At 37.7% G+C, this 16,832-nt stretch overlaps 1 protein-coding gene across 1 annotated transcript; it reads right to left on the bottom strand.

Moving 5' to 3' along the window:
• Positions 1-626: 626 nt before the first annotated feature.
• On the bottom strand, positions 627-13,762 carry THBS1 (thrombospondin 1). Its single transcript, XM_073566804.1, has 22 exons — positions 13,657-13,762; positions 12,146-12,232; positions 11,425-12,002; positions 11,196-11,271; positions 10,674-10,861; positions 10,469-10,582; positions 10,273-10,366; positions 9,492-9,665; positions 8,711-8,887; positions 8,262-8,435; positions 8,058-8,185; positions 7,814-7,966; positions 7,483-7,701; positions 7,104-7,211; positions 6,454-6,613; positions 6,110-6,228; positions 4,905-5,139; positions 4,570-4,797; positions 4,161-4,432; positions 3,963-4,060; positions 3,478-3,617; positions 627-2,441 (listed from the first exon to the last, which is right to left on the bottom strand). The coding sequence occupies exons 2-22, from the start codon at positions 12,210-12,212 to the stop codon at positions 2,434-2,436; spliced, it is 3,510 nt and encodes a 1,169-aa protein (XP_073422905.1). The 5' UTR covers positions 12,213-12,232; positions 13,657-13,762; the 3' UTR covers positions 627-2,433.
• Positions 13,763-16,832: the final 3,070 nt, after the last annotated feature.

Here is a 16,832-nt window from a genome sequence, read left to right as displayed (position 1 = left end):
TATATGTACAGTATATACAGCTCTGGAAAAAATTAAGAGACCACTTTCAAATGTTCAGTTTGTCTGATTTCTCTCTTTATTGGTATATTTTTGAGTAAAATGTAAATTGTTCTTTTATTCTATAAACTTCTGACAACATGTCTCCGTATTTTCAAGCAGTAAATTTTGTATTTAATTTCAGAAAATGAGAAATGGTCAAAAGAACAAAAAAATGCAGTGCTTGCAGACCTCAAATAATGCTAAGAAAACAAGTTCATAATAATTTAGAAACAACAATACTAATGTTTTAACTCAGGAAGAGTTCAGAAATCAATATTTTGTGGAATAACCATGATTTTTTTAATCACAGCTTTCATGCGTCTTGGCATGCTTTCCACCAGTCTTTCACACTGCGTCTGGCGCAAAAATGTAAGCAGTTCTTCTTTGCTTGATGGCTTGTGACTATCCATCGTCCTCATAATTACATTCCAGAGGCTTTTAATGGGGTTCAGGTCTGGAGAATGGGCTGCCTATGACAGGGTTTTGATGTTTATTTTTAAAAAAATAAAATATGGTAATTAAAATCTTGAGAGTGTCGATTCAAATAAAATCAGTAGGAAAAAAAGAAAAAACTCTAAGAGGCAAAATAGATTTTTTTGTTTTATTTCATATTTTATGACAATATTCGCTGTACAATTTACAAAAAAGTTAACATTTCGAAATGTGTACAAAAGGCTTAGTAATCTCTTTATCACAAACAGTATACACTGATATTACAAAAAAAAAATGAGACAGATATTGCAAAGCTCTTTTCAAGTGCAAAAAAAACAGTTTATACAAATAGGAGCCAGGACACTACAGGAAGGGTTTCCTCATAAATTATTTAAATAGCATATCTACAAAAAAAAAAAACAACAACCCATAACACTAAACAACAGCAACACAAATAAAAAAAATCATTTTTACAAAAAAATAATATAATAAGCAACGGAATTTCTAAAATGTAAAAAAAAATATTACAATACTCTTTCATAATAATAATAATAAAGCAAAAATTAAAAATACTTTCCTGGGGAGGGTACAAAGTCATTGTAACTATATACACATCCGATTAACACTACAGTAGATTTTTTATGTTTTTTTAATTCTTAAATATCTCTCAATTTTTTTTGTTTAATCCTCTCGAGTCCAAGACATTTTCGGCTTCTCAGTCACACAATGAGGTAATATTTGTACATAAAGGTTTCATCTGTTGGTTAACTCTTTTATTATTTTATTTTTTTTTTGCAGCGGAGGACTGTCTACCTGCCGCAGCGTAATTAGGGTGTTGTGTTACTGTGTAGAATGAGACATATGGTTTGCATTTTAACATTTCGCACAGAGAGTGCAGTGTACCTAAATTCTCCACCCCTCTTGCCTTGCTCTCCCTCCGGTTCTCAACACACTATTCAGTCGTGCACATTTCTATAGTGCGGTTGTAAACCCAACGTCCTAGCCACATGAAGGCTGAGTCTAGTCTACTCCCACCTAATAGGCATGGACAACATCATTACCATGTGTCCTGTTTTTTTTTTTTTTAATTTTTATTTCTTCTTTTTCCATCATTTATACCTGTAATTCTAAATTTATGCCATCAACTGTTTTTGTCAATGCATTTTTTTGCACCAACAGATATGTATTATATCGAACAAACATATATTTATATATATTTGCAAAATGCTAAAAAAGTGCATTTTGTACCCATTCGAACAAACATATGGTTCACCTGACACACCTAGACTTGCTCCACTTTCTACATATAGACACTATCATGCTGGCAGTGATATGTTTTTTCCACCGATCATGCACGCACCTGGATCAGCCGCGACGCTACATCAGTTATACCATGTATTAACAGACTTGGTGATTTCATAGGCAATGACAGAATGTCATTTCTCAAACAAACCCCCCAAAAATATTTAAAAACACCTTGTTTCCTGAATTATTGCAACTCTGCTCTTCGGTGGTGAAGCAACCACTCCAGTAAAATGTCAATTTTGTGCATTAGTAGTTTTCTTTGTTGTTTGGTTCCACTATATTGTATAGATCGAAGAGTTTTGAAAATATTTTCTTTTTCAAAAAAATTGATTTCTAATGACATGTTTCTTTCTTTCTATATATATTTTGTTAAGGCACTTGAAGGAGAAATGTCTTTATTACCTTGGTTGACTTGTGCCTTTCTTTCCAAAAAATGGAGATCGACTCCAAGGTTTCAGACCGAACAAAACAATATATTAACGTCATGTCCATTCCTTAGTTTTAGGTTCTGGAGTAGATATTTTCAACCAAGAAAAAAAAAAATAGCAAAATAAAAAAGGGGATGTAAGAAATTGTCCAGAGAGATGGACCAACTCTAACATATATGAAGGTGCTATGAGGTTTTGTAACATTCATTGAATGCATAAGGTCTGGACTTTATGAATCTGGAAGAAAGAAAAGACAAGAAGTCAGTACAAAGTACACCTCTCAAAGGCACATGCAAGGTAAAACTAATATACTATGTAATGCCTAGTGCAAAGTCTGATGAGTGGTACATAGCACATTAGCCACATTGTACAATGTTACAAAGGTAGTGATGGCTAAAAAAAAGATGAGCCCTACTTGTGTTAAGCCACAAAACTTTTACAAGTTTTTGGCGCTTTAGACCGTGATTAGTTCACTTTGGGTAGAAGAGATTAGCCGTGTACTGGTTCCTAGAATCCTAGAAGTTTATGGGTTCATACACAGTTAACTCCACCTGTCTGATGAGTCCATAGCTTACAATATACTGTACATCTCTTGGATGAACACTTAGAGATTGTTGAGTGCCTGAGTGGTGAGACAGAAGCAAGAGGGCAGAAGTGCTTAACTGAGCACTGTGCTCCTTTGGTTGTTATCAACTTTCTTTGAGTAGAAGGGAATAGCAGTGTATGAGCTCATAGATGTCTTCAAGTTTGTATATAAATAACCCCACCTTTCAGAAAAGAGTCAATCACAGCTAAAGAGGTACATCACTTAGCTGAGCACTTCTCTCCCTTTGATTGACTGGTGAGACTCTCACCGATCACTGAAACAAAGAGGCAGAAGCTCTTAGCTGGCTGTCCTCCTTCAACTGTGATCAACTTTGCTTGACTAAATAAGAAAAGGCAGTGGACGCGCTTTTAGATGTGTAGGAGTTTGTACATAGCTAACCCCACCTCTAAGTAGAGTCAAGCAGAATAGGTCACAACACATAGGTCACAACCGAAAGCAAACAACAGGTGACTGAGTGTTTCTGCTCTATTACTTTATGTTATTATGTGAAGGTCACTTTGACATGTCAAAAGTTTTATGAAACAGTCTTTAATTTTTGAGGAGGACTCAAAGTGAATGTTTGAGGAGGACTCAAAGCGAATGTTTGAGGAGGACTCAAAGTGAATTTTGAGGATTTTCTTTTTTGTGAATTGTAATAGATCTTACTAAGCTAATAACATTCCTCACCTCTACATTCATATTTGAGATCTGAGAAAAACACCATCTCTTGTGAGAAGACGAATAGACCAAGTCTTCCTCCAGCGTATGTCTTATCATAAATCGGTCCCGAGTCTGCCATGATTTTCTTTCCTTCATACATAACAACTCTAAAGGAAAACAAGAAAGAAAATGTGGTCAGCAAAAATAAAAAGCCAGAATATATTTTGTAAAGGTCTTTACTTCAATGACTCTTTGAAAGACTAAAATCAAATTCCACAAATGATATCACTTTCAGTTGTACAGTAGAAGTAAAATGGCTGCTATCAAATGAATGGAGGGTACTATGAAAGAATTCAATGTAGCGGTATCTTAACTCTATTTTCCAAGAGCTTATATAAAATATATATAATATATTGGTAAACATAACTCAACTTAAGGCTTTATATTTATGAAATTTAACCCTTAGCGTAAAACCCCTTTGTTGACTTCCATGCGAGTAATGTTCTACTAACCGAATGAATCCGGTCTTTGGTCTGTGAACTAAATGCCATCTATAAGCTGTGAAATCTTTCCAGCCTATTGATCGAGGGTCATGCCACAAAGTACGAACCTATGGAAAAGAATATATGCAGAAAAGATGATTAATAATGTGGCACGCTGGTAGAACCTAATGTCTTATACCAAGAACATTTCTGTTAAGATTGGCTTACCTGTCCTGCTGTGTTTCCAGTGTGCCACAGAGCATTACGCAAATGTTCTCCTGGCCCAGATGTTGAGTTCACAACCTTTATTGAGAGACCAGAAATACCCTGAGCCTTGGTAGGAGTCATGTCCCAGTAGGTCTGGGTGATTTGTTTCCACATGACCACATAAAATCTGCTGCTTGATTGGTAGCCAAACACAAAACCAGCATAGTCATCGTCGCGCTCAGTGTTAATGAAGAAGGTGCCACTGAAGTCTACTGCGCTAAACTCATCAAAACCTGAGGAGAAAACAAAACGGAGGTCATCTACATGATAAAAAAATGACAATACGATCTGCAATATGTGCAGCAACTCTAAAATAGTCATCCGAATAATGTTGTAGACATTTTTAGTTTTAACTTTCAGAAATACTAACCGACTGCAAGGCCAGGGTCACAGTTAACAGTCTGAACCAACTCTTTGCCAAAGTGTCTAACCATCCAGTTGGGATCAATCTGGGAAGTTCCTTTAGGATCCAACGGCACCATTTGGAATTTACGGAAATCAGTTGCACTAATCCCTACATTTTCTGGACAAACATCTTCAGCATCTGGGATGTTGTCATTATCAAAGTCGAATTGACACACGTCACCACGTCCATCACCTGTAAATAGTAAAGAGTTTGCTATGAGTCTGAAGCATCTTTTGATATACTGGTCATTTATGAGTCTTATTCCACTTTCCATCGCAAACCATTAACTTTCAGCTTACCATTACTATCAATCTGATCAGGGTTGTACACCAGTCTGCAGTTATCTTTTTCATCTGGAATACCATCATTGTCATCATCATGATCACAAGCATCGCCCTTGCCATCTTTGTCGTGATCAGCCTGATTGGCGTTTGGAATGTATGGGCAATTGTCCAGATTATTTTGATGACCGTCTTCATCTATATCTTCATTGCTGTCGCATTGATCTCCAATAAGATCTGAGTCAGAGTCATTCTAAAATAGAAGAGAGAAAGGAAGAATATCAGCCATTTGCATGGGAGGCGATTGACTTGAAGCCATGCAAACATAACTCGTCACCACAAACATTTGTTTAGACAAAATCATGTAATTGTTGACATGTGTACAAATGAAATATGCTTAATGAAGTAGATTTGGGCTACGGTGGATTTTAGGCTTAATATAAAAGTGCCATGGTATTAAGGAATCTCGTGGTACTACTTTTATGTTGGCATATTGACTCCCTATGATGATATCCTGCCAACAATAGTAGTGGAAATCCCTTGGGAGCCCTTGGGAATGGAATGACTAAATCTGGTGTTGTACGTAGAACATTATTTTTGCAAAGATTAGGTGTCTCTTGCTTTGTGGGAAATCATTTGTTGAAAGCAAAAATTCTGAATCGTGATGCTATGGAATTTATGCATGTGCCCAGCTTAATGAACAATGTAGGAAGATTAAAAAGGAAGGGCTTTACAAAAGTAGCTAATCCATGATATGCAGAATGGCACAGACAGGCTGATCTAAACTAGTAATCCTCATTATCAGCTATCGTAGAGTCTTCTCACACTAGTGGAAAATGTTGAAGTCTGATATGCTGAAACCTCAAAAGTCAGGAGAACATGGATGGTAACATGGAAGCTATATTTGATGTACCAGCTGGCAAATGTTTTTTTCTCATAATGTCATACTGATGTGCCCTCGGATTCATTATCTTTCCTTTTGGGTCATGATATCTTGAAATTACATTTTTTACAAAGCTAGCCATCTTGTGCCATTCATCTCAGATTCTCATGCAAAACGGTAAGAAAGGACACGTCAATACTTTATGTCTCTTTTACAGGTTAGAAGAGTCTTGCAGAGCTTCAAATCTCCAAAGGTCAGTCTGACAGCAAACTCCTCACTTCCTACAGTAATGACTTTACAATAAACTTGCTACAATGCTTAAAAATAATCTAATGTTTACCTGTTGTGGATTGTGCTCCAATGGGCAGTTGTCGCATTGATCTCCAACACCATCTTTATCTGTGTCTCTTTGGTCCACATTATAGACATAAGGGCAATTGTCTTTCTCATTAAGTATACCTGTAGAGTCATAATGCATGTATGATGGGATTAAAATCTACCCAAACTTTGCTTCAAGCATATAATCAAGTAGTGACTGACTACCTATAGATGTTGTCATAAACAATACATGTCAAGGATAATTCTACTATTACTAGCAAGGTTAGGTTTGGCTTTCACCACTAACTAAAATAAGTTACTTCTCAAAAATTAACAAAATAATTCAAAAAGTAAAAGAATACAAACCATCTCCATCAATATCCACAGCACAGGCATCTCCTTCACCATTGGCATCTGTGTCAGCTTGGTCTGGGTTGTGGTTGTATGGGCAGTTATCGCAACGATCGCCAACATCATCACGGTCATAGTCGTACTGAGCAGGGTTGTAAATAAGTGGACAGTTGTCCTGCAAAAAAAGAATAGATTCTTTTACAGTTTTGCAATTTTACCATATTTTGTTATGTTTGTCCAGTTAGATTTTACATTTTCTTTTCGACAGTTTGCTTGGACTATTTAGATGTGATATTTTTAGCCCGAGCAAACAACTCTGAAGTTTTGTAGACTTTGCTCAAAAAGTATCACTTAAATGTCAGAATCTGCGTATGGGATTTAAGAAGGGTAACATCTGCTTGTTGCAAAGTTTTGTATCCTGCTGTTTGCAGGACGCTTAGGGTCAATTTCACTTTCAAAGTCCAGTCTTAGCAAAACACTTCATAGTATAATGCTGGCCAAAAGATTTCACAATTTACTGGGCAAATGTCACAACTGTATGATATATTCTCCTACAAAAAAGGCAGCAGTGTTTACTTTCCTGCTGTTTTGTTTAATTCAGAGAAAAGCCAAGAAACCTAATATCTAAGGTGCTGAAAACATGAATATGCTCATTGTTTTCTTACCCTATCATCTGGGATTCCATCATTATCATCATCGTTATCACAAGCATCTCCCATTCCATCTTTATCGTAGTCTTCTTGACCGGAGTTCGGAAGGTTCGGGCAGTTATCCTGGAGGACACAATATTGTGAGTTAACTGAGCACAGTTTGGCTGAGAGTTATCTCTCCCAACTCCCCCATACACTTGGACAATTGCTTGGAGCAAGGTTGCATGTGTTTTTAAAAGAGAGAGTGGAGTAAAGCACTACCAGACACCTCTGGTGGCAGCTTATCTCCGGGGAGAACAAAAGGATCAACAATGAAATTCAACTTGTTAATCCTTTCTTCTCTGTCATAAGAGTTTTGGTAGACCACCAGACAAGACTTTTCAGCTCTACTTACTTTTTTACAGTGATAAGTAGCATTAGCTACACAAGTGAGGTTCTCATTTGGCCATCCATCTAGATCTGTGTCTTCACCACAAATGATGCCATTGCCGGCATACCCTGGTTTGCATTCACATCGGAACATGGGATCGCTGTAATGGCCAAGGTAGATGCATCTTGCATTTTTGTTGCAGTTGTGTGTCCCATCAGCACAGGGGTTCTGTGGCTTGCAGACCTAGTATACCAAATTAAAGGTATTTAACGATGAGCTGTACTGTATGCTTTACATTGACCATCCTACAACTGAAGGCAAAAACTCTATGCAGCTAGAAAAAAGTGTAACTGACCTGTTTCTTTGCATTGGCATCCTCAATGCTTTTGCCAAATGGTTGTGTGCCAGAGAATCGTGGAGGGCATGGGAGACAGTTGTATCCAGGTTCTGTGTTCTCACATCTATGTACTCCATTAAGGTTGAAGCAGGCATCAGGCACCTCCTTGCACTGTCAGGACAAATATATACACCATAAATATAACATAAATGTTGATTATGATGTGTATTAGCATAGCCAAGAATCAATGAAGGTGACAAACCTCATCAACATCCGAACACTCAACACCATTTCCTCGGTAGCCTGTTGGGCAAGAACCACATGTCCAAGATCCATCAGGGAAGCTTGTGCATTTTACTCCAGCAAAGCAAGGATTGGATAGACAGCCATCTTTAAAAAAAAGTCTATGTTAAAATCTGACAAAATAGTTTTTACAACTTCAAAGTCAGTTTTGTTTATATCTCACCAATAGGGCATTCTTGTTTGTTACAGATTTGGCCATCAACATTTTCTCCAGGGCAATCTTTGCCACCATACTGGGGCTTGGGGTTGTTACAAAGACGCTCACGTTTCTGCATACCACCTCCGCAGGTCAAAGAGCATGTGTCCCAGAGCGACCATGGTCCCCATTGGCCATTTACTGGAAAAAGATAAGTGTCAGACAAGAAGTTTATTAATAATTTCTTCTACATGACAGAACAATGCATTCATGATAGAAACATAGAAGGGTCTATGAAGGACTATGATTTTCCCCCATGTGACCTTTAGTAGATCGTCACACATCACACACTGGAAAGTTGACATGATAAATCATGGCTTTATTTTATTTGTGCAGTTTGTGATCTTTTAGTGAATCTCCATTATTGTAACAATGATGACATGAAAAGAAGTCAAAAAATGATATAAAACACTCACTTGGGCAAGGATCCTTCAGGCATGGCTTGTTCTCCCGTCCTTCTCCGAAGCATTGCTTTCCATTTAACTGAGGAACCGGAGAGTTGCAAAGACGGATTCTAGTGATCTGACCACTTCCACAGGTCACAGAACAGGATGACCAGGGAGACCAGTGACTCCATCCACCATCTTGCTTAACTAAAAGATATAAAATATTTGTATTTGTTACAACTCACAACGTTAATCCAAAGTCTAAAAGGCTGACTTATAAATCGTGCAGTTCAGTCTGTACCATAACAATAGGACATGTTTATTTCAGCTCTAAAGATGTAGTGATCCCAAATCCTAAAACCATCAAAGGACTAAAGGAACTTAAGAAGATTATATCTGAACTCTGAATTATAGTTGAAAAACAACTATAATACACAGTACATAAAAGATTAGAATTATGGAATATGACATTGGTGTCTTCAGGCCACCATACACATTAGATGCCACCTCAAGTCCAAGTCTTTACCTACATCTAAATCCATAATCTAAATCTGATTTACCAACATTGATAGACATCTTTGGTGACATCTCCAAGAGAACAAAGTGATGCGCAGTTTGAGATTGAACATGCCCGATCGACATCTACCCTGACATTCAAGTCTGGCACCCTCATATACATTAGTTTCTTGGCCGAACACGTCGATTTTGGTTGGGTTTGATTCTCAATGTGTATGGGGGCTTTAGACTGACATGTCGTCAACTCAAGTCTCTGCCAATATCTAAATTCATAATTCAAATCTGATTTACTCACATCGCTTATCACATTCTTGGATATGGCAAGACCTAGTTTGCACTGAAGATCCTTCACAACGATTATTAAGACTATCGCAAGATCTTCCTCTTTGCTGAACACCATGGCCACATGTCACCGAGCATGGAGTCCAATAAGACCAAGGCGACCAACCATCATCAGGAGAGTCGCTTGCTGGAAAAAACAAGCAAACAACATTTAATAAAATATTACTTACTTCTGGAGTACAAGTTCAGCTCTCATAAATCTCTTGTGTAAATTGTCCATGGTAATGTACAGATAATATGGATTGCATTTAAATTGAAGGCTTATTAAAACCAGACGTGTATGTCTGTGATGGTGAAAGAAGCAGACTCATAACTTATGATAATTGGAAAAATGTTTTAGTAGATACATGAGGATTTTGGCTACACAAGCTGAGGATTTGTTGTAGGGGAGTTCCATACATGCCAAGGAGATAGAAATATGAAGCACACAGGACTGAGCAGGTCTATCAACGTTCAGCACTTGCAGCTGTCCTACTTTCATGAGTGATATTTTATCTCTGTCCTGAATCAACTTGTTCAGCATTTACAAGATTAATTTCTGCATATTTGTCACTACGCCTTTTAAATTAGATGTTCGGCCTGAGGCTTCAGATGCAACTCTTGAGCACAGAAAAATGCTACTAGAGGTATGTGGGAATATGAATCACCAGCTTAAGTTCAACAATATCAAGCACTTCTTGCCTTTAAGTCCTCACACCTAAGCTTCATTAGACCACGTTTTATAGAATACTTACGCCAACACCTGGGGCAGCATTCACCATCCGGAATAGTAGCGTTGGTACAAGGCACGAAGGGGCAAGAAATTTTATGGCAGATAGTTATGGAATTCTACCAAAAGAAACACAAAATGGTTTTGTTCAATATTCATAATTTGGCAAAAAAAATAAAGTTAATCATCCCCTACAGACTGGGAGTAGAAAGTGGTTTTACCTGGCATGTACATTCAGTGCAGCTGTCCACAGTCCACTCATCTTTATTGTTGTATTTCACGCCTTTATGCAGACAGCCCGGTGCCACACTGGCAAGCATCTTAGTTTCCTCTCTCTACAAAAATATAGGATCAAAAGATTAAACTCAATATTTATTAAAGACTTGTATAAATTTTTGCTTAATCGATTGCTCAAATTCCACCTACCACTTTTTCGATTCTGTCTTGAAGAGTCGAGATGACGGCCCGTAGACCTTTCATTTCCAAAAACATATTGTTCAGGTCATCACAGGAAAGACCGCAGATGCCGTTGTAGTCTTTTGTCTTGTGGCCAATAAAATTGGTGCGAATGGCCGGGCGCGAGTCATTTACAGAATTGTCCATGTCATAGTTGGCTGTAGAAAAAAGCAAAGAATGTAGAAATATAGAATTGAATCTTCTATCTGGAAAAATAACACCAAGATCTCAACACTTGTTCAACTGATGACTTATTCTTGGTTATCTACTCAGCTCTATGTTACTAAAGTACACCAAAATTAGTGATTTAACTAAGGGTGAACTATAATACCTAATTTAACTAATGTGGGTGTTTATTAGGAGGTCTACACCCATTGTGATCATCCTAGGTAGGGGTTTATATTGCAAAATGTGCAATAATTTGGATGCTTTTCAAATAGCAGGCAGACTATCTTCCAGATTTGTTAGTGTCAACGGACTGATTGTACTTACAGCTAGAGCAGCCTTTGTTCCTAAGAATCACATCCATGCTGGTTCCAAAGACAAAACGCACATTTTGCAGCAAACCCTGTTAAAAAGAGAAACATCAATTGCCTTTGAGTAGTCCAAAATGTCTTGAGCATTAACAAAGTGATGTAGTCATCACCACTAGTGTAAAATGAATGAGTTAAACCACTGTCTAAGACTAATTCCTTACGTGAGTTTTTGTTGTAGGACCTACCTGAAAGTCATCTTTCACTCCTCCTTTGGCCACTCTAAGTTGGGAATTGCTTGCCAAATCTCCATTCAGAACATGATGGATGGGTACATCCAGCTCAGCATTTTCCATCTTGTCACATCCTACATAGAGCTGAGCTCGATCTTCTTGGATGAAAAGGGTAATGTTCTTCCAGTGGCCAGTGGACAGTCTAGCTTCCTCAACAGACACTACTTGCTGTTTGTTGTCTCCGCTCATACTCAAGTCTAGTGTTCCAGCTTCACCGTTGGAGGTCAAACTAAATACATGGCCTGAGCCATCTTTTCTCTCAATAGACAACAGAGCACCTCTGGTCTTTTTCACTTGTTTCAACGTCGCCAACAAGATAAAACCCCGTTCGGCTTGAATAGCATCCAGCAAATCTTGGAATTTATCTTCTGGAATTGGTGGTATCTTGCTAGGATTTTCAATTTTATATGCTGGGCTTGATGAGTCTGGACCTTTGGCTAGAAGGACTCCTAAGGCTTTACGGCTACCGATCCTACGGTTGAGTTCAGTCAACTCGAACAGGTCAAATACACTGTTGTCATCTGCTCCATTCTCTGTGATAGAGAAAAGACCGAATTCAAGAAACGTAAGAAAGTGATCTAATTTTTTAATTATCACTAAGACTCAACTGTCATTAGAATATTTGAAATTTCATGAACTCATCACTAATTCCTCGCTGACCTGGGGTGAAACTTACCAGAAGCTTGATTTGTGTGAGGCACAGCCAGCATTACCAACAGAAAAATTCCCTTCATTATTCCCATTCTCTCGTATGTTGCGATTTCTAAAAGATAAGGTAAAAAAAATAATATTTCTTTAATTTCTCATTAATCCCTTACCTTCAGCAGTCAGAAACACTTTACATGCGCTTACATACAAGTCCTTACTCCTTAGCATTTGCCACAGGTAAAGTATACCAAGAAGTAACAAGACTATGAATACAACACTGCACCATAAGAAAGGGGCAAAGTCTAATAAGAAACCATCTAATAAACAATCTACAAGTACAAACACTGTAAAGAGAGCACCGAAAAACCAAGTTCAATGATATTCACCATGATTACATCCAATTATATAACTACAAGTAAGCTGTAAAACCAAAGTATTGCTGGAGGGCAGGGAGAAGATACATCGCATGTGTAACACTAGACCTGTAGTACAATATTGTATAAGGTAAACTGTCTACAAAGACTGCAAATACTAGATGTACCGATATAAAACATTCAATAAATGCAGGTAAAAATATTATAATATGGGAAAATACAAAATCACCTATAGTCCAGTGTCTATAAACTGGGCTAAAAAGTTAAGAGTAAAGTCACGTATCTATTCTAGATATATACAATATACACACACCTCTGAACATAAATCTAACACAATATTAAACTTTTTTTTATAAGACAGAGATATATATCTATATACATATATGTGTGTGTGTATATAGTTGATAGTTTATAGTTGGTACTGCATATGTATACAGTATAGCACACACGCATATATATACATGTGTGTATATGTGTATATACTCACATATATATATAGACATATATAAAGTATATAAATACATAATTATGTGTATACATGATAATATATACATGTGCTATATATACATAAATGTATGTGTATATATGTATATATTACATATATATAGTATAGTACACATACCCAAATGTATATGTGTGTATATATATGTGTATTATACCATATACAAATATATATATATATATATATACACACACACAAATCCTATAATGTATAAAATACGAACTATGAATTAATAAACAATATAAATCATTGCCTTATGTATAAAAATAGTCTAACTTTGTGTTATATTTATGTTCATGGATAAATGATTCAGAAGCTGAACCCCCAAGTAACAGCCCCCACAAAAACTCCAGAAACTGGTATACTAATATACTAATAATGAATACAATTTTCGCTGCAGATTAAGTGACATTATAAAACATACAATAAAACTATAAGCCCAAATATAATAAAGAATAAAAAACATTAATATCTTAAAATAATAAAAAACTGCCTCCAACCAAGTGTCCGTAAAACAAGTAAAGTCTAATTTCTGAGAATACAAAATCTATCTAATAAATACTGTTACGTCTCTCGTCATCTAAAACACTTGAGACCCTACTGAATATGGAGACATCCACAAGCAGCTAAGGTTTTGTGGTATAGAGCGCCGCGTCCTCTTACGTCTCTTCGTGTCCTGTGTGGTAGTCCTTCTTGGTGGCTTTGGTCTCTTCTGCTGAGCTCTGTACTCCTCTGTGCTCTGCAGGCGTTCTGATCTCTGGGCTTTGCTGCACTCCATATAAAGGAGCCTACACATTCCTGGAGTGTCCCCTGGCCAATCAGAAGCAGGCGGGCAGGAAACGGGCTCCTGTTTATTCTATTACCTCACAACATGAGGGAGAGACACAACTATCACACAGGCTGCCCATTACCCTCTGACGCATGCACAGGAATTTCTACATGACACAGATCCATATTCCTATTTTTTTTTCTTTCATTGCAATGAAATCCAACAAAGGAATACAGAAGAGAGAAGTGCACACTGACACATTCCTGTACTGTGTCGCAGGAAGGGAAGACTCCTACCGGGGGGCGATGGCTCACAATATTGGCGTTGATAGGTTTTTTTTTGCCCCTTGGAGAATTAGTTCATGTGAGGTGGTGCAATAGGGCATAATGGACATGGCACCCTATTTATTATAGGGAAGGTTGTGTCTGCTCCTTTTACCAATGATGTCATTCATATATAGGGCTGCTAGGAGCAGATGTGCGGCTAGTGTCCACCTATGTGCTCAAGGTGGCTTTATAGCCATCATCGCGCAGTGACTATTAATACTAATAATATGGCACCAACATATCCTTTGGCACCTATAACATAATACAATACATGATGAACAATAAAAGATAAAATGAGGGAGGACATTGTTGGAGTTTTTTTTGGGTACAGAAGATGATGCTGTGTTAAAACTGTCCTGTGTGACATCTCAGTTCTTTCTTATATAAATTGCCACTTCACAGTGAAAGATAACAAAGTCTCTGATACCTTAGACTTCATTAGAGAGTCAAAACTGATTTTAAATTAAATCTTTTAGTAAGATCAACCCCCCCAAACAACATATGAGCATGCAAGTCTTTGAAATTTAATTCCATTGACACCTTTATATCTTCTATCTGTTGCTGTGTTCCTGGGAAATCAGCATATTAATTTACATACTAATGAGGCATAAGGCCTCTTTCACACTTCCGTTTTTTACAATCAGTCACAATCCGCCAGGTTTTGGAAAAAACGGATCCGCAATTTTCTTTTGAGGATCCGTTTTTTTCCCCATTGAATTTCATTAGTGGCGGATCCTGACGGATTGCTGTCGGTTGCATCCGTTTTTGTGAGGATCCGCCGTGATGTTGCTGTCCGTTTCCATCCTCAAAGATTTTGAAACGGAGCTTGTAACGTTTTTTTCCCAGCGGATCCTCCAGACACTGAATTAACCCGAAATTCTCTCTGGGTGCCGGACCAAAAAAATTCTCTCTCTCTCTCTCTCTCTCTCTCTCCAGTTCCTTTATTACCTCTTTTTCAGGATCCGTCTGAAAACGGATCCTGTGCCATCCGTTCACATCAGTTAAGAACGGATCCGCTTTTCTAACTTTTTGGCGGATTTGAACTGATGCAAAAAACTGAAGTGTGAAAGAGGCCTTAGTGGTCTGACATAGCACTTCCACAGCCTCTTCCTCCTGAGGTTGTTGTCCACCTAGTACCAGCCTCTTCAGCTTGATTGTGATGCCTTGGCGCCTGGCATCACACAGGCAGTGAACTATCAAGTGCTAAATCGGCAAAGGGATGCTGCTGACTAGTCATGCCATGCTATCTTAGGAATTTAAATATGCTAATGGATTCTTAATAAAGGAAAACGATAGGAACTTCCTACTAGAAGGACACATAACTTGCCACACAACTTAGGATAAGAAGCAAGAAGCTTCATTTGCAGACACGTGTGCTAGGGTCTTTGCCCCTCATCAGTGCAAAGCAGGAGAATTGGTTTGAACCCTGAAACACTTGTCTGCAAATGGAGTTTCTGGTTCACCATTTTATCCTAGGTCATGTGACAAGGCCCTTTGAAAGGTCAATATTGATTTTTAAGATTGATTGTGATTGTTTTCTTCCTATTTACATGCCTAAATGTAGGAGATAGTTTTTTTTGAGGAATAAAGTTCCAGGAGTGGCCACTAGGGGGAGCATGTGATCTGGTTATTGATAGAGAATTCAATCGTCCATCTGAATTTAACAATTCTGTATGAAAACGTTTTCAGTCATAGTAATATACCAGAGCACATAAAGATGACTTCCACCTTTGGATTAGATTAACTGGCTCTTTAATTTATTTTGTTTTCGGAGCCAGAGCGGGACACTTTATCACTTTGTTAAATATTCATGTGCCGAGTGGAGTTATAGAACTGATATCCCTCCAAAGTCTGGAATTCCATTCATGTCTTAGGCTGTGACATCAGCAAGAAGGGAAGGAAGGGCTCTCCAGTAGATATCTGCAGCAATGCAAAGAAAGCAAAATGTTTCTGCTGCCTATGGGTACAACAAGCTGGAAACTTGCGCTCAGTTTCAGAAACTATTTTATATCCAGAGGCAAAACTCATTAGTTCAGTGCAAACTGGTTTTGAGTCACTCAAACCCATAAAACATTATATCTCATTTACGCAGCTACAGACACCACATTAGTATAACCTCTATGGATCTATGAGAAATATATTTATAAATACCTATATACAGACACATTATAAGAATACATATATATACAGTGGGGAAAAAAAGTATTTAGTCAGTCAGCAATAGTGCAAGTTCCACCACTTAAAAAGATGAGAGGCGTCTGTAATTTACATCATAGGTAGACCTCAACTATGGGAGACAAACTGAGAAAAAAAAATCCGGAAAATCACATTGTCTGTTTTTTTTTTCATTTTATTTGCATATTATGGTGGAAAATAAGTATTTGGTCAGAAACAAAATTTCATCTCAATACTTTGTGATATATCCTTTGTTGGCAATGACAGAGGTCAAATGTTTTCTGTAAGTCTTCACAAGGTTGCCACACACTGTTGTTGGTATGTTGGCCCATTCCTCCATGCAGATCTCCTCTAGAGCAGTGATGTTTTTGGCTTTTCGCTTGGCAACACGGACTTTCAACTCCCTCCAAAGGTTTTCTATAGGGTTGAGATCTGGAGACTGGCTAGGCCACTCCAGGACCTTGAAATGCTTCTTACGAAGCCACTCCTTCGTTGCCCTGGCGGTGTGCTTTGGATCATTGTCATGTTGAAAGACCCAGCCACGTTTCATCTTCAATGCCCTTGCTGAT

This window comes from Dendrobates tinctorius, unplaced genomic scaffold (assembly GCF_039654945.1).
Source record: "Dendrobates tinctorius isolate UK_male_01 unplaced genomic scaffold, ASM3965494v1 ptg000019l, whole genome shotgun sequence".
NCBI classification, from domain to species: domain Eukaryota; kingdom Metazoa; phylum Chordata; class Amphibia; order Anura; family Dendrobatidae; genus Dendrobates; species Dendrobates tinctorius.
Note: the sequence above shows the minus strand (reverse complement) of the source record. Positions and strands in the feature narration are given on the sequence as shown.

What these genes read in the sequence shown, in the direction of transcription:
- THBS1 (XM_073566804.1), bottom strand. Translation starts at nt 12,212, where the DNA reads ATGGGAATAATGAAGGGAATTTTTCTGTTGGTAATGCTGGCTGTGCCT. An exon ending in CTACTTATCACTGTAAAAAA is followed by an intron (nt 7,212 to 7,482) that starts GTAAGTAGAGCT and finishes TGTGTCCTCCAG; the next exon opens with GATAACTGCCCGAACCTTCC. An exon ending in CCAAAGACCGGATTCATTCG is followed by an intron (nt 3,618 to 3,962) that starts GTTAGTAGAACA and finishes GTTTTCCTTTAG; the next exon opens with AGTTGTTATGTATGAAGGAA.